Here is a 23,609-nt window from a genome sequence, read left to right as displayed (position 1 = left end):
AGAACAGCGTTTAAAGAATGCCTCAATAAAAAAAGTCCTACAGGGATGTTAAAACTAGAAGAAATTAATAGCGTCTGGCCCTTTTTCCCGGATCTTGAGACTTTTAAACTCTTCTTAGCGTGAAGTAGAAAATCCTGTACTCCCCATTTCACGCTGTTTGTCTGTATAATGGCCTCTTAGGCTACAAAATGGCGCTAGTCAGATGCCTCCTACATAATCCCTTGATATGTCTCCTTCACACAGCTGTAAGAATGTTGCATTCTTGCTGAACTACACTAAATAACCTATCCATCCTTAAGAGAATCTTCATAATCCCACCATGTTCTAATGTACTTCAGAGTGGTACCCTCCCTGTAAATGATTGCCACCAGTCTGCCCTCCATTATGTTTCTGGAAACAAAGATAATGTAGCTACAATTTATTAAGCACAGACTACGAATGAGGTTCCAAGCTCTTTCACAAAGCTTACTTCACCGTATGATTACCACCACTCTGTGAAGTGGCATCCTTAAGCTGCGTTTTACAGATGGTGGAAACAAGGTTCAATTTAGGAACCGTGCCTGGCATCACACAGGTGGAAAATGACGGAACTGAGATTTAGGATTTACCCTGGAACCCAAGCTCTTTCCACATTATTGCCAATAACTTCAGCTGTACTCAAACATTCGTTATTTTCCCCAGGGTTCTTACACTTACAAAGAAAAGATGCAATTTGCAAATGGGCACAACCGGGACAATTTCTACCTCACTTGTGACTCTCCCATGGTGAAAAGAGAATCAAATTGTGTCACCTTGACCAGGTGAGAATCATGAATGTTAAGCCAAGAACTAAAACAGTCTCAGAAGACCTAAGTTTGGGTTATAATTTTCTGTACAGGGAGTATACTGCTTTCCACTTGTAATAAGTACAAAGGAAAAAAAAGAAGTTTATTTTTTCAAAAAGGAACAAGTTTGAGGGAAAACAATGTAGAAGACCAGCTAGCTGTTCACCAAACTTGCTTTCTCTTCTTCCAGGGCATTCTGCTAATGGACATGTCCCAGCTTCCCGTGCAGTTAGAAGTTGTCATGTGACTGAGCCCTGGCCAATGGAATGGAGCAGGAGTGAGGGTCTAGTCCATAAGACCTAGCTGCTCAAAATCCTCCATGCTCTTTTCTCATAAAGCAGAGAAACAGAGCAACCTTGGAAGCCAGGTGTGAGGATGCGAAAGCCTCAAAATGGAAGGCTCCAGAGTCCATGGACCACTTCTTGCAACACCGCTACCCAAAGACCAGGACTTTAAATGAGAAAAAAATAAATTTTTGTGTTAATCTTCTAAATCTGAAGGATTTACCTGTTGCAGCAGCTATTATTACCCAAATTCAGTAAAGAATTTGATACAAATTAAAGAGCAGATCACAATAAGTTTCTAATTTGTTTCACTTAAGAATGTCAACAGCTACTATTTGAATCATTATGAAAATTACAGCTGCAGAGAGAAGTTAGTGAAAGTCATGTGACCTAGTACAATAAATCATGGATTTTATGACTTTTTCAAAAAAGCTTAGTTCTTTCTGAGTTCAAACCCAGGGATAAAACACTGAGGTGACTGAAATTTGTCATTCCTAATATTGTGGATATATTTGGTTAAATAAAATAGATTATTAAATTAAGTTCACCTGTTTCTTTTTACTTTTTAAATGAAGCTACTAGAAAATTTAAAATTACATTTACAGCTTGTGTTTCATCTTTATTGGACAGTGTACTCTAGATCATGTGAATGTCAGATTTTCTATTTAATTGCCAATATCATTGAGTACCTATGTGTGGTAGTTGGGGGCCCTACTGTACTTCTCACAAGCCCTGTGACTTCGGCAGGTCTTTTACGCCCTCTGGATCTCGTTCTTTTCTTCATGTAAAAGATGAGAGATTTGGTATATTCTTGCCCAGCCCTGTGATTTTAAACCAGTGGACACTGATGTTACGGTTTAAATTCAAAAACAGTAGGATCCCAACACTTATTTTGTTCACGCCTTGCACCGTGAACCAGTCTTCCATGTTTGCCAGGCTGTGCCTGGCCTCCATTTCTCATTCATGGGCTATATTCACCTTTTGGATTGCTCCACATGACTGCTCTTGTAGGGACCTCTGGCTTCCCTACTCTATTCACATTCAACAAATTATGTGGTTTCTGGCAATTCCAGAAAATAGCTGATCCGGGAAACACTCCTGGCACATCCCCTGAGGGTGAGTGCCCTGCCAGTGTCTCCATGGTCTTGCTGTACAGACCCTGCTTATCTTTGCATCTTCAGAGACCTTAGACCCAACTAAGCCAGGCAGAGAGAGGGAGCTGAGCCCTTTATCAAAAGAAACTCCAGTAATCTCAGAGTGAAGCCCATGCCAAAGGCTATCATTGTAAATAGCTTCCTTCTTCCAAAGTTTATTTGAAAGACGCACTCGGAGGAAAGGCTCGTTTCCTTAAAATATCAAAGAACTAAACACCAAAAGATGATAGATATTTCGGAAGACAGACTACAAAGTATATAAATAAAATCTGGCAAAGTATACAAATAAATATTACAAAGTATTCATTTCTGCTACAGTTGTCCACCACCCTCAATATTACATTAACTAACTTAATTTTCCACGAATCAAATTTATTCAGCCAAATTTCTCTTAATAGGTCATCTGAGTAAACAGTTTCAAGTGTCATTTACCAAAAAAGAATATGTTTTCAGGCTTCAGATGAAGTCAGCAGTATCAGGCTAAGAAAACCTTAAAAAATTCAGAGAGCTGGAAAAAATGCAGAAAAATTTGAGCACTGAGGTCAGCCTTTTTCATACAGTTCTGGAGGTAAAAATTGCAAATTTCCACCAAAACCATGTCTTTAGTGGCAGGGGAAGAATGCCATTAAAAAAAAAAAATCCAAAATGCACAAAGCCATGTGTCTTTAAAGTGGCAGTTGTCATATGAAGAGTGTGCCATCTCAGTGTTGTCATACCAACCACAGACAGCACTGCCACTTTATAAAGGGCACCCTGCATCCCGGTCATCCCCTGATCGGCTGCTCTGAGAAGCACACAGAGGCTCCTGGTTTTTAGAAAGAAGAGGGAGAGGAAAGGAGAAAGGAAGATGGAGGTGAGGAGGAAAAGGTGGAAGAGATGAGGACGAGGGAGGGAGGGTGAGGAGTAGAGGGGACAAAAGGAGGTATGACGTGGAATTTTGCAAACACAAAGAAGTTATTAAGTGGAGCAGGCATATCTTGGGGTGGAAGTTTTTGTGAATCTCTATTGTGGAATTTTTTTGGAATTACTGGATGTGTGCAATGGAAGGAATAGGAAAGATAAACTAGTTGTAGGTCTATTTCATAGGTGAGGAAAGGACATCTGGGCGCAAACCAGCCCCATACCTCCAACAGAGAATACAACCACAATAGCGGTCATTCTATCTCCAGTCTCTGAATCTACTTTACTTATTTTAATGGCATCTAAGCCAGGGGTTCGGAGCACACAGTCTGAGAAGCCCTGTGACATCACAAGCAGCACTAGGTGCACTTTATGACCAGAGCCCAATTAACACGGCCAGGCATACACCAGCACCCAAAGTGCTCAGGCCTTGTGTTAATAATCACTCCTCCGGACAGAGGGAACCCTGATCATCTTTGTAAGCATACAATGCCTCAGCTGACATCATCACAAGTAAGGAGGAGGCCAGTCTGGAAACCACAAGGGTCACTTCCTAGCCTCTACAATTAAGACATTTGAGAGCAAGCAGCACTAGATCCAACCAGTACAAGTAACAGTCATTGCGTAGAAGGCCATTTTGACCTCGTAAGGGAAACTGGGCAGCATGTTGTGAATGGACCTCCCTTGGCTCATCCCAGCTCCTCTCACCCTACAGTCAGAGAGAAGACGAACACTATTAAATTTTAATTCTCAGCCAGGATCTCACGAGTGCTCTGGCTCTCAACTTTTCTCATAAAATATCTGTTCAGTCGAGACCTAGATATAATCTTCCAACAGCATTCTGGAAAGAGCACCAAGACAACTGGCAGTCATATGAATCTGTGGCAATGCTTTGATCACATTCTTATAGAAAGAGAGGAGTCCTCAGAGGAGCTATGCTCACTACCATTGTGAGATCTTCCAAGCCTGTCAGTGTTAGAAGATGGTTCTTGACCCTCTCTGGCCGTCTAGCTGACTTCCACACCTGGGCCACCTGAGGAAGTAACCCTTTGACTGGACCAGGTGGGTTATATATCCCCATTCCCATGAGGAGGGGCTGAGAAATGTAGCTCCGTGACCTAACTGTAATGGAGGGCTGCGTGTCCCAGCAGACAGGGGGAGATTCGTGAGTGAGCTCCTACTACAGAGTTACCGTACACACAACACTAAGCTGTTCATGCTTTATTACTTCATTATCGTTTCTCACAGCAGTCGTGAAAGGTCAGAATAATTACTCACTTCCACAGAGAAGCAGACAGAGGCTTAGCGAACCTGAATATGTTGCCCAAAGCCCGCAGCTTCTAAGCTGGGATTCAAACCCAGGTGAGTGTGATCCCAAGACCTAGATGACAGATGGGGCTCTCAGAGTTACACATCTGCTCCATGTCCTTGAGAGGCTTGCAGCTGAGCTGGAAATGCAGGAGCTACGTCCACACACAAAAGAAACTTCTAGACCAGCCTGTCCAACAGACCTTTCTGAGATGATGGAAAAGCTCTATGATCTGTGCTGTTCAATATGGTAGCCACAAGGCACATGTGATTAGTGGATATATGATCGGAGGCTACTGAAATTGAGTATCTAAATTTTTAATTGTATTTAATTTGAATTAAGTTACCAGTGAATGTCCACATTAGACAGTGCAGTTCGAGACATTTTCTATCAAGAACATTCAGAAAACAGAATGGTCAAAGCCATCTGGGGTGGTTAAAGCAGCTTCATGAAGGAGAGAGGCCCCAGCCAGGCCTTAATGTGTTAGGGTTTGAACAGGGACCTTTCTGATTTCAGGCATGGTCATCTTCCCTCCAGAATGTGGTTGAGTCAAGGGCCCCAGAAACCGAGTCCAGTCCCCGTAGTCCACAGATGAGGAAATCAAGAATAGGGCTCCTGAGTCCTTGTTCTTTTTATACCAGCTCTACACAGCACGAAGAGCTTCTGTTCACTCCTCCCACGGCCTTCCTGAAGCCTTTCCTCTCCTCCCTTTCCCTGCCCCCCGCCCCACCCCTGCCAGCACCAGCAGGTACTGCGCTTGTGCTCTTCTGAGAAACCTGGACATCTTCTTTTCTACCCATGAGCTCACCCATTTCCTCTTTTGCAAAGGCTTTTAATGTGCTTTATTCCTCTATACCTGTCACTCTGAGAAAGGCGTTTCTTGATACATAAGCAATGCCACTCACAGACAGATGACATCACCTCCCTCAAACACAACTCCAACAACAGAGAACAGAAGCCCTCCGTCACTGCTGGCCCAACATCCTGGAGCTGCTCACCATATCACGTCTGCCTCCATTCCTTCCCATCCCAAAGGTGATGACTGCACTCCTTCACACTGTATTTCCCATGACTTTGACTTACCTTTTCCACAGCTCTCCTAGGGAAAGAATATACAGGTAGAAACCCACCTGAAAAGTCCCCTGGGATCTCACCTTTCAGTTTCTTAGACACCTGCCCCAAACGTCTTTAAAGCCTCTGGATTAAAACTCAAAGAAAAAACATGGCATCCAGCTCTTCCTTAGCCATAACCTGATAAAGCGGCAGTCACTGCCCAGAACGCAGCTGTCGGTTACCTGGCTCAGTGCAGTTCTTGCTGCTCTGGAGTTCGGTGTCTTCTGAAGTCAGAGTGTCGTTCACCTGCATTAACTTCCTCCCCACTCTCCACTGTCTGTCTTCTCCTATGAGGTCCATGAAGTCAAGGTCTGTGAAGAAAAAATAATAGCCACACATCACTAATAGCTGAGTTTTAGCCTCCACCAATCTGAGTGCCCAGTGTCTTAATCAGCCCTCAGGTGCTCAGCCTCACCAATACCCCCTTAGACCTCACCGCTGTATAAAACTTCACCCATCCTGCCTCTACTTGCCAGAGGGCTTCCTGTGGCTGCTGGATCCTACAGAGCCCCACCGGCCCTCAGCCAATGACTGGTAGGAAGTGGTATAAAAATACCTCACTGCTCCAATGGGATGACTTTCAGGTGTGTATTCTAAACTGGATTCCGGAGTTTTCTTGACTGGGATTACACTCCCGTTAGCTACAGTGTAGCTTACTTCATAAAACACACTTTTTGGGCTGCTATTCCCTGTCCTAATTCCCCGCTCCCAATAACATGCTGAGAAATGTTTAACAACCCACTTTAAGGGGGGGAAAGTCCTGGTTTGTAGCCATGGGCCAATTTCTGTGGTGTAAATAGTCCCCTCATGGCCTATTTCAAGCTACCAACGTGGCCTCACTCAACATGAATTTGGGAAGAGATGGGCACAATTCAGTCCTCTAAGTCACTGTGACTGGCTCCAGCGCATCAGCAGCTGTTCCCATACCAGTATTTCCTTGACCGCCTCACAAATAAACCACCTGCTATTGAACACTTGCTCAGGATCTGCTTCTGGTGGGTTACCCAAGCTAAGGCACCATTTTGACATCCAAGAACCCAGGCTAGCGAATGCCACGTAACAAGATTTCCATAAACAAGAGATGAAGGCACGAACAAGCGGTCTCTAGCTAAGATGTCTGTGGAGGTGGAAATGCCAGGAGAAAGAAAAGAGACTGAAAGGTACAAGGGAGGGGAGAATGCAGTATGTTCTCTGTTAAGGACATGTTGAGTTTGAAATGTTTGTGGAGCATCGAAAGGGAGGTAAGCTGCCTGTGTAAACGAGGGTGGAAACATCTCAGGGGACAAAGCTAAACGGAGAGCATCAGGAGAGTCATGCGCAAACAGGGAAGAGTTTGGATGGACGAGGTCTCCCAGAGAAGGAGGAGAGGGGACTAAAGAGAAGGGAATGGAATAAGAAATCATGGGAAACTCAACATTCCTACAAAGAGCAAGTGGAGTAAAAACTCAGCAAAGGATCATGAAAGGAAGGAAAAGAACAAGAAAAATGGTGTCACAGAAGGTGAGCAGACAGAGAATTCAAAACAAACAAACAAACAAAAAAGACTGGGTAATGGCCTTGACCACTATGAAAAACTCACGTAGGACAAAGGCAAAGAAACTACAGAACTGGACATCAGGGGGTCACTGGGAGGTGGAAACAGCAAGCAACGGTGGCTTGTTCTGGTGGCTTGGCACTAAAAGATATGGCATGAGGCGATGGTTCCCTCTTAAGTGTCTAGAGTTGCTGTGGTCAGAAAATGGATCTAAGTACAAGACAAGGACCTAATTCATGGGCCCAGTGGCCTCCAGAAAAGGCTGGAGGATGCATCCCATCCTGCCCCATCAATATGACGTTCTGAAATGGTCAATGAAAAGCTGGGGGTCATCATACCCATTCTGAAGGTCATCATATCCATTCCCCTATTTCCATGGTGATTTACTTTCCCAAATGATTTCACCTTCATTATTGAATCTGGACTTTATGACACCACTTGGGAGAAAGAAAGAGGGAGCACAAACATTATCTTCTTTGTCCACTGCTGTTCCTCTAACACCTAATGACGGTTGGCTCAGAGTAGATGCTCAGTAAGTATGTATCAAAATAAGTATTCCCACTTTGTGGATGAAAAAAGTGAGACCCATGGAAGTTTCTGAGAATCACTATGCTTGCGGACATCTCACCTAAGCCAACAGGACACAAATAATATCAGCTGCTGATGCATTGAGGTCTTCCTCCCTCAGTTAAACAAAACTGCTTCCAGATGTAAAATTATCGATATATTTAATTAAAACTTAGACATACTAGCCAGGACAATCCCCAGGTATTTTCTTAAAAAAAAAAAAGTGCATTATGGAGCCTAACTAGAATAAATGATAACTTTAGACTCTGAAATAGAAAACCTACACGCTAGCCACATATATCAGTTTAGCCAAAATTGTGACAATAACACCAAAGATAATTCAAGGGTAAAACACGCATTTGTGTGTAGTCTGGTTAACCTGAATGGTTAATTCTTATGATTAAGACTGGTGACAAGCAAAGAAAAAAATTTCAAAAACTTACGAAGAAACTATAAGCTCAATGGCCTTACAATCCAACAAGCAGCCCTAAAGTGTGAATATAATACCATATTATCATAAATGATCTGAAAGTGTGGGCAAAGACATCTCATTTGCCTCAGGTCGGATTTCTGCAGAAGCAGCCTGAGACAAGGAATCAAGTGCAGGTGGTTTATATGGAGGGGTGGGGGTGTGATCCCAGAAATAAGGAAATGGGAAAGGGAAAGGGAGAGAATCAATGGACGGTGCATTTCAAGCCAGTTGCCAAACTGAATAAACTAGAGCTTGACCACTCTGGGGAGCTCTGGGGCCACTATAGACATGTATCTGTCACACAAGGGGTGAGGAAACTTGGGTATTTATCCACCTACTCTTGTTCTGCCATTGGTTGAAGGCTGTTCTCAGGGGACATTAATTCCCTGGCACTTCCAACCTGCCACATGGGTGTCCAAGGGGGGGAATCTGGCTCCAGGAAAAAGGTCTTGGACAATGAGATACAGGTGCTAAAAGTTGAACAGTGCCAGTGTGCACTAAAGAGGAAAGAACAAAGTGATGTGGGCAGGGCACCAATGATATCTGCCAGCCTGCACGAGATCCAAAGGAGGAGTCGTGCTACGCACCAACAGATTGGCCATTCTGCTTTTCTCATAATCGAGGTCAAAGAAAAGGGCTTTCTGGCACTACAATGCAAAGATTTACAAACTTCCCATGATTTCCAAAGTTCTTTCCTAGGCCAAGTTTCTATGGTTCTGTAATTGTGAGAGAAAAGCTGATACCAATTAAAAGACGTAAAATAAAGCCAGCTATCGTACCAGAAAATTGAAGAATCTTTTTATACAATGATTGAATATTTTCAGGAATTACAGAGTATTAAGGCAGCGCCTCTGGATTCCAAAACCTACAAACTTTTATCTCAACAAACATATATTTGACCACTGACTGCTGAGGCAGACATCAGAGTCTGAGAAAACGAGAATGATGAAAGCAAAGCATTGCATTCACTTATTTCCCACTGAGAACCGGGTTTGACAATATTATAACCCATTTCATTTGTCCTCAGAAAACTCCTGGTGAGATAGGAAGAGACAGTTGGTTCTGGGGACAACTTAACTTTTGAGTAAATAAGTCAGAGTAGAAGTGATTTGCCTAAAATCAGAGTTAATCCATGGCCACATCAACTATCATTTACTGGTTATCATGGCTTCCATTTATTGTCTATTAATGTGCAAAGAACTTTCCATTTGTCACCAAGTTCATCTTAACAAGAGTATTATTTTGAACTATTAACTCCACTTGCAAATAAGAAAACTGAAACACAAAGACATCAGAAGACTTGACCAAGGTCACACAGCGAGCCAAGTGGGGCAGAATGGGATTTGAACCCAGGTCTGATGACTCCATAGGCCACGTTCTCAGCAGATCCCTGGAGAGGATGAAATTCATCTGGTTGCATCATTCAGCTATAGTAAGACATATCACCAATGCAGCCTGCACCTTATAATAGGTTAGGGGTGAAGGCAGTCTTACTGGACCTATTTCCAAGAAGGCTGTTTCCTCAGAAACAATTAGGAACAGCAGTGAAGCATCACCGCCATGAAAGCATCGCAAACAAAAACGAATAGTTCTAGACCACCACTAGATGCTCAACTCAGTGTGGATTTTCTAACGACTAACCCTATCCTAGTATTGATCATGACATGAAGGGTTATATTCTTAGATTTAGGGAGGAGGGGAGAGGGTGGGAAGTGGGGCAGGCAAAGCGGATTTGGAGAGTGCCCACACTTGGTGTTCTCACTGCTTTCCCGTCGTCATCTCCGGGCTTCCTTGGATTTCTCCGCTATGGCAGAGACTGCTCCACAAAGCTACACTTGAGCAATGTCAACAAAAACACTTGGCCCCTGTCCACTGCATTCTTGGCTCCTCATCTGCTAGGCCCTGGAAGTTGCATGTTGGCCTAACTAGTCAGGGGAGGAGGTGGGGGGCATGAAGAGGGAGGCAGCAGGCTCTCACATGTCACATGTCACACACTGGTGAGCAGGGCAGTGTGTACGACTGCAGGCTCCGAGAGGGGGGCGGGCAGGAGTGGGCTGTGGAGATAGCACAGGGTGCCCGCTGGAAGGGAAGAAGTTCTCAACCCGAGACTCAAGCCACATGCACTAAGGAAGGAAAGAAAGTGGAGGCCGGGTGCCAAGTTTCCATTACAGAGCTGTGTGCTCACCCTCTCCTGCTCATTCTCTCTCTCTCTCTCTCTCTCTCTCTCTCTCTCTCTCTCTCTCTCTCCCTCTCGCTCTCGCTCTCGCTCTCCCTTCAATCCCTTTCTTCCTCCCTGTGGAGAGCCCAAGGATCTCTGACACCAAGAATGGATTTCCTTGGGCACCCCAGGTCCCAGCCTTCACCTAACACTAACCCGCTTCCTCCTCTGTGCACGCTTGTCCCACAGGCCTCCCAAATACTGGTCCCAGGCCCAGGGGAGATGTGAGGCTGTCTGCTCTTTAACGAGGGAATTAACTCCTTCACACTCGCGGCCAGCCAGCCACTGGGCGGATGTGCTGCAGCGTCACCATTACCTTGCATGCCCCTTGCTTCTGTGTCAAACAGCCTTCCTGCATCTCCCACTCCATGCTCTCAAGGGAATTGCAGCCATCTGACTGCTGCTGCTGATACGGTTAAGTGGCTGAGCCGGGACTCAAGCCCAGACCTGACTCCAAAGGCCAGGTATGCTGTCCCACCTTGTCTCAGAGCTCCAGGAACCCAGGGGTAGCAGTCTCAGGGGATCAGCAGGCTCACTTTGAGAGGTCCTGTTAACCGTCCCCTGCCCGAGAACTGGAATACCGCATTTCTTCTTGAAAACTGGGAGGCAGAGTGCCACCACTCTGAAACACTCAGAGGACCAGGGCCACAGCCCTCATTTGCAGATGAGGAAACTGAGTCTTCAATACAAACACAGTTAACAGCGGAAGAGACAGAGCCAGTGGCGGCAGTGACTGACTTTTGCTCTGAGGCTGGCTCAGCGCTACTCACCAAGGCTATAAATACCAGGCCCTGCGGTTTACACAGCTGTCTCCACTCTGTGAGCCCCGGGTCTTCACCCTTGGGTCAGAGGTCAAGTTTGCATAAGCCCGCAGCCAAAGGACTGCCTTCTGCAGCCTCAGTGAACAGGGGCCAATCTGCCACCCCTACACCACTCTCCCAACAACCCCCTCGTGTGCCACCCCCACCCCGAGAGTCTCAGGAAGGGGAACGCGTGGTGGTTCTCCCCCTCGGTGGGTGAACGGTGGGAGTAAGGGAGGCGCTGGCCTTCTGCATGTGCATTTTCACATGGACTTTCCTGCTGAAACAAGAGCATCTCTCTGCATTGTTCTGGGTCCTTGAAAACCGTGGAGGCGGGGAGCTTCCCAAGCCCACTAGGAGAGGAAGAAGCCAGAGGCTAAATGGGCTGTAAACGGTTCCCATTCCCCGCCTCAAAACTCCAGAAAGACAGAGAAGGGCAGATCCAGAGGACGCGCAGCTGCAGAGAGGCCACAGATCCCATTTAATTTTCTCCTCTTTCAGAGTACCGTTTACATACCCTGTCCAGTGGGTAGGAGAATCTGAGACCCCGGTAGGCTCAGTCAAACTGTCCCTCTCATGCACTTCAAATCAGCTATGACAACCACAGTCAGAAGCTTCTCCCAGTATCAAGGTACACACTTCCACTTCAAGAGGCAAAGCCTGTTGAAAGTTGAGGTTTTTTTGGTCCCTCAGATGGACCCCCTTTAAGAGTAAGACAGACAAGTAACCCCGAGCCACCTGCTCCATTGAAGTGGGCACTTTTGTGGCTGCCCTATCCTGCTCAGTGGTCTGTGAGCAGCAGCAGGGGCATCTCCTGGGGACTAGTTAGAAATACAGGTCTCAGGTCAGGTGGAGCTGGAATCTGCACGGGGCACACTGGAGTGTCAGCTGCTGTTCGCAGGCCCCGAGGGGCAGTCCTCCTAGCAGGACACACAAAGGGAGGCTGCAGGTCCTAGGAAAATGGCCACTGTCCACTGTGCTGGTTGGAGGGCTGTGGAGAAAGCAGGGGCTCTGATGAGAAAGGGAGGATGGGGAACACACAGCAGCTGCTGGGGTTCCAGGCTCTGCTGTGGGACCTGTGGTGTCATGCATCAGGGAGACTGGCCCCAACACCAGTCCCCATGCAAACCCACCCATGGAGGGGAAAGCAAAGGTCTAACTCCCTATCCCCCCCCCCAATCCCTGCTGCTATTGCACCTTCCCTTCCCTCCTGACACTGACCCCTACAGAACCCCGAGGCTGGGTGAGCCCCTGAAAGACTTTCCTTGGGAACAAGGGACTGCCCAAAGCACACAAACCAAAAGCATGAGCCAAGAGTCTCAACTGGCCCCAAATGCAGATAGATTCTGACACGCTTGTAGGGTAAAACACGGCAGGTCTGGTTGTGAGACTGAGGCAAAGGTGGGGGGACCCAGATAGGCCCCCACTGCTTCCAGAGGGAAGCCCTTGCTCCAGGCAGCTTTCTCAGACCCTCCAGGAGCCCCTCTTCATAGGTTCCCAGAGGAGCTCCTTTTTCAGAGCACATATCACACACAGAATCACAGACTGACTGTCCTTATTCTATGGCTCCTCCCTAACCCCTACCAGGTTGTAAGCTCCAGGAGGACCCGGCCTGCTTGTGTTTTTCTCCTCACTGTGTTTCCCTGGCCTAAAACTCAGTGGATGCTCTATAGCCATGGTGTCATATTGTTTCAGTAGAGCCACGACCTGGGCAGGATGGGGAGTAATCACGGGATCCTCAGGGTAAGAGGGAAGAGTTGAAATCACTAAGTTCTCCAGGTGATTTCCTCATCCCTCAGGGATCATGTCTCTTGACTAGGGGATTAAGTTTAAATGATAGGCCTGCAATTTCAGGGGCAAATCTGAACCAGAATCCAAGTTTTTTCTGGGTTCCTGGATCAAAGTGTTTGCATTAAATCAGCCTTGCTACTCAAAGGGTCCCTGGACTGGCCACATCAGCATCACCTGGGAGCTTGTTAGAAATGCAGAATCCAGGGCCCACCTCAGACCCACCGCATGAGACTGCATTTTAACAGATGCTCAAGTGCCCACTACAGTCTGAGAAGCTCTGCTACACCATACCTAATGATGTATTCCTAATTTGTTCACAGATGTTGTGTGCTTGATCTCTCTGTCTCTGAAGTCCGAAATGCAGGGACCTTTTAAGGTCCCACATACACACATCTCAGAGATGGAGCTTCTGCACCCCCAGTGCTGCCTGGCCACCCCGAGACACTGTCCTCCCATATCTGCCTCCAAGGCTCCCTTGTCAAATTCCTTTCAAAGGCTTGAGAAGATCAAGTCCCAGCAGCCTGGTTTCACAGCTCTCTCTTCTCAAAACAGCTGCATCTTTCCTCATTGCCCTGCTAAATAAAGCAAATGGGCTTATTCCAAGGACCCCAGAAACTGAGACCAAGTAATAGTCCCTCCTCAGAGCCTGTCTTCCTCGGGATGATAGAGACACGTCAGGGCCCCAGTCAGCCCCAGGACTTGGCAGTGCTTCTCTGGCTCCCTTTCCTCCGCCCTTCGCAGCACCTGCAAGGCTCTCCTGCAACCTCTTTGCCTCTTGATGTCCTTTCCCAGATTTCACACTCTGTAGTAGCTCAGAGCTCGGGCTCTTGGACATCTCTCCTGACTGGTTTTATCTGGAGGAAAGCAACAGAACCCCTCCCCTTTCTTCTAGACTCTCTCTCCAATCAATCAATCAATTTCTCTCTCTCTCTCTCTCTCTCTCTCTCTCTCTCTCTCTCTCTCACACACACACACACACAATATCCAACATGAGATGTCTTCTCAAACTTTAATGTGCACGCCTATCATCTAGGGACCTTATTGAAATGCAGAGTCAGGCCTGTAATGGGCTGTGAGATTCAGTATTTCCAACAAGGTCCCAGTAGATGCCCCTACTGCTGCTCCAAGCAGCATTTTGAGTAACAGGCTCCATTACACATTTTTTTAACAAAGAAATGCATGAATGAAAGGTTCTGAGTCACCATATGTAAATGTGTGCCCCAATAGGTCTGTGTTTCAGAAAGGAAACTGCAAGAGTCCCAGGCAATGCCTTCTGCAGTAACTCCAAGCAATCCCAGAGCAGCCACGATGGAACACACGCCTCTGGAAGTAAAGAGGATGATGCTCTGACCAGCTGTGGGCTCCTTCTGGTGGGGAAAAGAGGATGAAGGTGAGAGAGCCTTTCTTCTCTTCATGCCATTAATTCTGTAGACCTACATTTAAACCCCATCAAAAGCAGGCGCCTGCTGGGTGGGTCTCACCGATTCAGTATTTAGCACATACTAAAATCATATGCCCATTGCACCTGACGATGGGGAGTGAAATGAACCTCATTTCTCGTCAGCAGGGGGCTTCGTATCAGCCAACACCCCACTGCTCGTATTATCCCGTATGTACAAAGACAGGAAGCCAATTAAGCTCAAAAACCTGTGTTGATGGCTGTGCAGTGGTTATTACAACAAAGACCATTTTCAAAGGGTGATAAGGGTGGACAGAAGGCAGAAGTAGAGAGGAAAAGGGGGGCAGAAGGCAATAAGTGCACCCACAATCCAACGGGTGTACGGTGGATCCCTGACTCCAAAACTGAAATTGTCTTTCAGATAGGGGCTGCTAGTTAAATGCAACTTGTCATACTCCCTGGGGCTTTTTCTTCAGCCATCTGGCCTGACATCCACCTGCCAAGGAACACTGGGAAATTAAAAAGAAACACACTCCTTCTGAGCTCATGAAATACTCCCCAAGATAACTTCCCACATTTTAAGAGGCAGAAACCCCCAAATACTACTACGTTCCACCTAGATCTGTGCCATCCAATAAACCTTTCTGCAGTGATGGGAATGTTCTAGAAGGGCTCTCCAATATGGCAGCCACCAGCCACACGTGGCTATTATTCTTTTTAAATGTGGCTAGTCCAACTGCAAAAACTAATTTCTAATTTTATTTCATTTTAAATAATGTAAATTTAAATAGCCACGTGGGACTTGTAGCTAGACCAAGCTTTATGTCATAAGTAGGATGTCCCTGTTCCAAGGTCAAGAACCGAGACAGAACCCCAATTCTCTCAGCATACTACAGGGGTAAGGGGAGACAGGGAAAAAGGCAATAGCCTTGAGAAAGAGGTAATCACACATTCTGATGAGACGAAGAAGAAGGTAGGCTTGCCTGATTTTTGTTTTCTTTTGGCTTCCTGCTTTGGGAAGAAAGAAAACACAATGGTACTAGTGGAGGAGAATAGAAAGGGTCATCAATACTATAATAAGAACCAACCCCAAGCCCACTTAGAAAAATAGGTATATCTTGCTCTGTGGCATAGAAATATCCTCCCAATCAGAATTTAAAACAAATCAAGTTAGTCAAGAAATCATGTGAGATCCACATGGGAAGGTAGCTGGACTTATAATCATAGGGAGTCACCATCTTGGCATTTGGTGACTTGGTATTCTAGTGCCAGATCTAGCTTTGGTCTGTTGGGAGTTGAACCACTTTATCTCAGATGCTGCATGTGAAAATAAAAACGCATGAATAGTCTAAAGTTCCTTGAGATTCAATTTTAAGAGTCTTTTTTTTTTTTAATCAAGAGTCATCTAACCGAAAGCTGGTGGAGTCCCATGGGGTATCCATCCACATCCTTCAAAGGATAGATGGGCTAGATAACGTATTGAAGAGTGAGAAAAAAATATTAGAACCTCCATATTTGTATCACATGCCCATTTAATAATAAGAAAAAACAAAACCTTCATATTTAAAATATGGCCTGACAGCAGCACCCACACTGAGTCCAGCATATTCCATGATTTATGTAATAGAAAGGCACCTTCATTCACAGCAGGTGAGAGGCCTGAAGGAGAGTGCAGGATGGACAGGGAGCCCTTCCTAGTAGCTTACTTGCTTTCAGAGATCGCAACAAAGTGTGCGTTACATGGGCTCAGTTAGCAGATTTGCAGATATTTGAAACAGTAAAATTTTTACACTATTTTGAAATGAGATGGGGGCATGATCATGATCTATATTTTATACCATAGATGTATATTGATTCTCTTTCGGAAAATATTTTTTTCTAAATTGTTGAACTTATAAAGATGAATCATGCATTTCTCTTTTATAAAAAGAAAATTGTTATAAATATGCTTACCTTTTCTGAGAAGACATGTGGCCACCAGCTAAGTATGCACCTATCAGATACATTCAGAAGACACACACACACACACACACACACACACACACACACACCCTCCAAGGTGACATTTTTAACAACCAGGTAAAAAAGTACTTACTTTCCTACAGAAATTTATTCTATGAAGAGAGCATTTTGAAAACAAATATCAAGAAAGTGGGGTAGGGGGGTGGGAGATGAGGGTAAGGGGGATCAAATATATGGTGATGGAAGGAGAACTGACTACGGGTGGTGAACACACAATGGGATTTATAGATGATGTAATACAGAATTGTACACCTGAAATCTATGTAATTTTGCTAACAATTGTCACCCCAATAAATTAAAAAAAGAAAAGAAAAAAAAATTGTGTTGCTCCCGCCCCAAATGATAAAAATCAGTATCAGTAATGTCTAAAGCATTCATATTTTTCACCTTAAAATTTGGAAGCAGAATTATGTGATTTGATTAAAAACATTCCAAATAAAAAGTTTCACTGAGTCTGACCTATTTTTGGAAATATACAAATACAACACCTTCTGAAAAGTTGCAAGTTTAATCAATTGAAGCCAGAAAAAAAATGGGAAGATGTCAACAAAAGTCTTTGCATAACTGGTGTATGAAATTTAAAAATTCACATCTTGGTTTAATAAATATAGCCTATAATGTTTTTCTTTCATTTGGACCTATGTATCTTGTTGAATTATCTATTTCAGATAGGACATCAATTAAACTTTAATATTAAATTGAACCTTAAATTAAAATAAACAGACTTTCAAGCTGTATCTCAAAATACAGAACTGATATTTAAAAAAAATAATTTAAGTATATTCTATCACATTGTCCTTATTAAAATAGTATTCAAATATAACAATGTTAACAATTATAATATTTTAGTAAAATTTAAATACTTTGTTCTATTAACAAACAGAATATTTTTAAATGGTTCAGTTCACTTTAATTTTTGGCTCCTAAATATAGTTTATTGGTATTTACTTACTTATTTTTGGGCAACAGAGAGGCACTGACTGCACGAGGTCCCAGTTTGCTCAGTTATCCAGTGACAGTAGATGTCACGTGAGTGTGCACTCCTGGCGTATCGGCCAGACCACACTGATTCCCCCAGCTTACTATCCCCACGAGGAATCAGAGCCGCCCTGTGTCCTCTTGAACTAGTGGGCCACCAGAGTCACCCCGGCATGCATTCACTCTGCACACAGCATTCCAGACAAGACCGCTCCATTATTACTAGTTGATACATTATACACACTGTTACTTACTAAGCTGATCTATCCTTGCTTTGGACCTTTGTGTTGCCACCGTATGTTTGAGATACCCATCCTGTTACATAAGCAGTGGAACCAGGTAAACTATTTTGGGTTATTTCTTGGTATTTAAAAATCAGGCGTGACTCCAGGTTTGGTAATGTTGGGGTCCCTCTTTTAAACAGAAAAATTTACAAACACAAAATTAGATAGAAGGCTATATTTTTGTATTCACATAGAACATATGTGTATACATAATATATATTACAGTGTTAATTATACATAATTTGTAAATAAATTTATATTTGTAAGAACAGTCTGTAGTTCACTGCTTGTTTCACTGCTTCAGATGACACGTTCCATTCCACCTACACATGTGTGTTCCTTGTTTCCTCTAGTAGACTGTAAGCTACCTGATGACAGCACTTTTTCTTAGTGGCTCCCAGTACTTGCATAGAAGAGGGATTCAGTAAATCTCCTTAGGAAATTAATTTGTTTAACTACACTGGAGTTTGGTGCCCCTTACTCTCTCCCAGAATCCCTTCTCCCTTAATTTGAATCATTCTCAGATTTTCATTTGGGGAATGACCCCTCCTCACACCCCGTCTACCTGGTCTGGGTAGAGCTCCACTCACTTACTAAATGCCTAGCCAATCAAAGCCCCACATCTTGCAGTCCATAATGATTGGTTCTGAGATGCACTCACAACTGAGCCAAGCCAATCAAAGCAGAGCTCCCATGAGAGAGACTTACCCACGCTCTACCAGTGGGCTTGAAAGTAGGACAGCATAGGGGCTTAGAGTCCAAAATTGCAGCAAGCACACAAAGGTGAGCAGAGCCAAACCAAGAGGCAGAGAGAATCCAGGTCCTCAGGATATCACATTTTAGCCCTTGAGTGCCTGAGGCCAGATAATCATGATTTTTCATTACATATTATAACCTATTCTCTTTTTAGCCCGAGCCAGATAAAGCTGGCTTTTTCTCTAAAAGGAACTGTGAGACTCCTTGCTGATACATGCTTCCACCTTTTATTCCATCCCATGGAAAATCTGGTAGAATCCAAAACAGAAGCCCAGTAAAGCTCTTCCCCAAATCTCCCTTCCTTCACCCTCACTGTGTCCATCGGGCACACTGCTGAGCAGAGCGCTCTTTTCTCTGCATAAATGTCCCCCATCCTGCCATGAACATGAGTCTCCCAAATGCCTTCTATCAATCAAAGCAATAAGCTATCATTGCACTGAGAACATTGTGTGAGAATGAAGATGGCTAGGGCATAAGGGTTTCAAGTAGAAGCTGCAAAGGGTGAAACTTGGCCCCTAATGGTGGAGATAGTCTATGTACAGCCCCCCAAATATCCTGCTACCCTGGGCCATATGACAGCCAGAGACTTGCCCAGTTACACAAATAAGAACCTCAAATGTCACTGAGAAACTGTAGTAATGCTTTAGATTACAATGCAGTGTTTGCAATGCTGGAAAGTGTCCTGGTTTGGGTTTCCCAAAAGCAGAGCCTGAGACAAAGACCTGGGTGCAAATAGTTTATTCTGAATGAGATGCCAGGAAGGAGGAGAAAGAGTAGAAAGCAAGACAGGGAATACGAAAAATTATGGAGGCTGCTGTTGGCAACTAGGGCATAATCCCACCAGAAGCACGGCGATGCATTTGGGATGCCTCCCAAAATTGTCCATCTGAAGGACGAGGGCCGTGGCTCCCGTCCCCCGCTACTGGAGGCTGCCCCTAAAACATGAGCCCCCCCAAATTCCCGGCTGCACTTTTGAGTCAGTCAAGGTAGCCCCCATCTACTGGGGGAGAACCTGAGCCTGCAAGCAGAAAGACATGGCCTCTGCTTGAGGTGGCACCATCACTGCAATAGACGTCTGCATTCACACGAAACTGTCCACTGTACTGTGGCTGGAACCTGAAGAGGGCTGACGGGCTGTCTTGAGGGACACCTAATGATGTCAGCCACCAAAGGTAACCTTGGCCTTATGTTGGAAACAATGTCTCTTGAAGTAAGGAGGAAGATGTGATTGGTGCAGAGCCATGGACACATAGATTCTCTAATGTTTTCCTTTATTCCTCTTTTCTCACCACTGAACTTGACACTACAGCTAAAATATCTTCTGGATGCTTCACAGTGAGAAGGACAGTACTGAAGAGAGGACAGCAGTGTGGTTTTCATTTAAGCACAAAGCTACTTCATTCTCCCTTTTTCCTACTCTTTGGCCCACTACTTGTACCTTTCCAAGTTGGAAACTGAAGCCAGCCATAGGAGAGTAACCAGGTTGAGTGGAAAGAAAGATAGGATCCATGCCTTCTCAGGTTTCAGTCGCAAGTCACAGATCCCCAGCAGGAAAGAGAAGACAGGGAGCGAGTACAGGAATGGCCAGCCTGGGATAGGCTGACGCATGCAGGCTTTTTCAGGCTACCACCTGCTACATGAGCAATGGCAGCTTTGCTTCTCACATTTCGTCCACAAAGCAACGACTCCCTCGATCTTATCCCCAGTGAAGCCCTCCAAGTGTATTGCTATAGATTTGGGATTTGCCTAAGGAATCAGGCTTTGTTTATTTTCTAGAGTCCTGACAAGAGCAGACTGCCAAGAACTGCCACCTTGAAAACACTCGCTGAAAACCATAATCCACACGCAGGGTTCAGGAGCTGCTGTGAGCCTCTAGCCAACGGCTCCTCAAGCCATTCTGTGCAGCTTTCTCCTCGCATGCCTATCTCCTCCCTTCCCTTCAGCCCTCACTTTCTCTCCCAAAGCCACATGAGGCCCACTGCGAACACTCAGAGAGACCCCATCCATCACAGCCACCACCAGCCAAGGTGAGTAAGTCCTTTGACAGGGAGCCAGGAAGAAAAACGTGAAAGGCCTCTTCCATTGTTTCTAACAGTGAAGGCAGTAGGAAACAAGGAAGGGGTCAAGAAAAGGACACAGACACACGCACAGGCTGAGAAGGGGTGATGGAACAAGGGATTCTCGGAACAAAGAAGCATAGCCATCTCCTCTGGAATCACATACAAGTTGCTCCATGGCAGAATGATATGTGGGCAGTGAAAGGGCAGATGGGTCACAGACACAGTGGGTGGGGTTAATAAATGTCCCTCGTGGTAGATATCATGACATTGTGATCCTTTTCTCAAGAACACTTCCACTATTGTCCACTGTGTAACAGCAGGAAGTTATGCAGGAGGGGTGGGGAGCTTGACGTCAACTGCAGAGTGGGGCACCCATAATTTTAAGATGGGAAGAAGGATTGGTTCAGAAGTAACAACTGGCCCCATCCAGGTCAATGAGATGTGAGTTGAGGATTGCTTGCACCTTCTGAGAAGGAAGGCCTCTCTCCAGAGAGCTGCTGATGTTGTATTTCTCTCTCCTACGTGAAGAGGAGATGCCTGGAACCTCTGCCACCATTATGCCACTGTGGGGGAAAGGTGGCCTTGGACTGAACTCACATAAGGGAGGAAAAAGAATGAACAAGAGTGGGTCTCTGATCACATCGCTGGCCCACTGATCACACCAGCCTGCCTGCAGAAACATCCTCCAATAAATTCCCCAGTGCCTTAGGCATTTTGACTTGTTTTCTATTTTTGACAGCATGAAGTACCATGACTGATATATCAGATTAAACCTTTTAAGAAGATAAAAGTACTGTAATGTGAAACATCAGACTTTGATTCAAATTATTGGTCTGCAACTTTCTAACCCATTGACCTTACTGCTGCATGAACCTCTTCCTAAAGCTGGCCCTACACACGTGTGAGCAGTGCCACATATTGGCCTACCCTGACCCAAACTAAGGCAGTGAAAGCTCATCACAAAGTCTCCGTACCCCTGCTCAGGGATCCGTATCAGCTCAAATCACTGTCCATCTATAGCCGGAGTGATGGCACCTGGCAAACTCTTACTCCTTCCATTGTCCCCCATCAGGGCAGCTTAATAGCCAGCTCTAGAGCCCCTCAGCTCAAAACAGCAGTAGGCAAAGAGCACAGGAAAAGATGAGGAGCCCCTGAAATAAATTCCCCTCTCTCCAAGGGGATTCCTTGCCTCTGAAAAGTTTAGTGAAGCAAGGAAAGGCACTGGGAACCGTGTCATCTGTTTTACGAGGAGCCTGGAGCATGTGATGAGCCTCGGGAGGGGTTGGAGGCTTCTGAGGTGCTATGGAAAGCCTTTCCTTGCCATCTCCTGCTTCCAGGGCCACCTTGATGTGGTTTCCAATTAGAAACACATTGCATCAGTGACTCGAGCTGATCCCATCTTCTCCAATGACAGGCATGAGCTGTCATTACTGCCAGATGATACACAGGAAGTCACTGCGTAAGAGGAGCATGTCTGTCCATGTCAGAGGCAGTCCCCTAACTCAGGAGGGCAGAGCTCCAGCGACTGTCCTGCACGACAAGTGAGCCTACGGTGGTGATGCTCCACAGGCCTTCTCCAAAGGGCTGCAGAGGACGGCACTCCCGGAGCTTCAGTCTTTAACGGGAAGCAGTAAACCAGAAAACTCTCATCTACACCAGCAAATGTAAAAGCTCTCTGCACAAATGCATGCAGAGGATGTTCAGGTTGTGAAATGAGAAATTTTATTTCTGGTTATTTTTGTTTTTGATTCAGGTCTAAACTTTACAATGACTGCTTTTGCTACTACTATTATTCCTAAATACAATACAGACATATTTTTAGCAGCATAATAGTTCGACCCTCTGTGAGCAGTATGTGCCAGGCACTGTTCAGAGGTATGTGTGTACTTGTATTCATAGTATGTGACACCCTGCACTTCATGCCAGGCATTATTTGGGGCACTTGTGTTCCATCTCAATACTTCACTTAATCTTACAACAGCCGTGTGAGGTATGTGTTATCCCAACTTCCCAAATGAAAAACCAATAGCTCAGAATCTAGGCCAGCCATTCACCAAAGGTTCCTAGCTATGTGTCTAGTTCCTGTTGGAGTAACCTGCAGGCAGAGGCCTGTCCCGGCAGAATAAAGGTGATCTCCTCAGGTACCCAGGGTTTTTAGCAGCAGAGCCTGGCCTGGCACTCCCCCTTCTAGCTCCTACTCCAGGAACCTTTCCTTTACCTTTACCTGCCTTAAACTCACCTGGATTCTCACCTCAGCTGCACGAAGATGCTGTTTTGCCTAATCTTCCCTCCATGTTTCTATCTGAGGCATGGGCAGGATAGAGCTGGTTTTTAAAAGGAAAATATGATGGGGGAATCATGAAGAGATTTTACCGTGGCAAAAAAAAAAAAAATTCTTTTTAAGCGTTGCCAGTCAAGCCAAACATTAATAGTGGAATCTACGTGGTGGGGATCTGAGTGTCCATTGTATAGTTCTTTCCGTGTTTCTACACTGTTGGGTATTTTCAGATAAAATGCTGGGGGGAAATAATGTTGCAGAAGGTCCCAGCAGTACAGGAATGTTAATAACACCCTCCTCATAGTATCTCACAGTGGCATAAAGAAAGATTATTGCAATGTGGCCAAGATCCACGTGTAAAAGGAACGCCTCCAGATGGGATGCCCCATGGCCAACGTGTGCTCAGAGCACCTCTGCTGGTTCCAGCACATGACGGGGCACTGCCACTCAGCAGTGGTCTGCTTCCAAGACCGTATCTACTATACCTGAAAGGTTAGGGACCTGCACGGTCACCACCAGAGTGGCCAGGACCCGACACAGTGGACAAGTGCATTACAAACACCCGTAGCTGAAAGGAGAATCTTTTGGCCATGTCCAACAGATGGAAACAGTTCCTTCCAGAACCAACACTCATTCACGACAGAGCCTTCACTCCTGAAACATCGTCTGTTGGACACAAGATATCCCATGGCCTCCTTGTCTCTCAAGCTGCACACTTGTTTCATTTCCTCTTCCAGAACCACAGTCTGACATATCTTCTCATAAGAGGGGTTGGAGGGCATCCCCTCAGTAGCAAAACCATATCAGCAAAATGTCCTCTCCTGGGAGACGCATGAAATCACTTAGCTCAGAGGCAAAATATCTTT

At 45.3% G+C, this 23,609-nt stretch overlaps 1 protein-coding gene across 3 annotated transcripts in view; it reads right to left on the bottom strand.

The window, feature by feature from the left end:
• The window catches only part of SLC24A3 (solute carrier family 24 member 3), a 494,345-nt gene that overhangs the window by 421,497 nt on the left and 49,239 nt on the right, over nt 1-23,609 (bottom strand). For all 3 annotated transcript variants that reach the window (XM_033094851.1, XM_033094853.1, XM_033094852.1), the window contains exon 2: nt 5,767-5,895. In XM_033094851.1, coding sequence (XP_032950742.1) covers nt 5,767-5,895 — 129 coding nt within the window. The remainder of the gene's footprint in view (nt 1-5,766; nt 5,896-23,609) is intronic.

The sequence above is a fragment of the Rhinolophus ferrumequinum genome, chromosome 23 (assembly GCF_004115265.2).
Source record: "Rhinolophus ferrumequinum isolate MPI-CBG mRhiFer1 chromosome 23, mRhiFer1_v1.p, whole genome shotgun sequence".
Taxonomy (NCBI): Eukaryota; Metazoa; Chordata; class Mammalia; order Chiroptera; family Rhinolophidae; genus Rhinolophus; species Rhinolophus ferrumequinum.
This window is presented reverse-complemented; position numbering and strand designations above follow the sequence as displayed.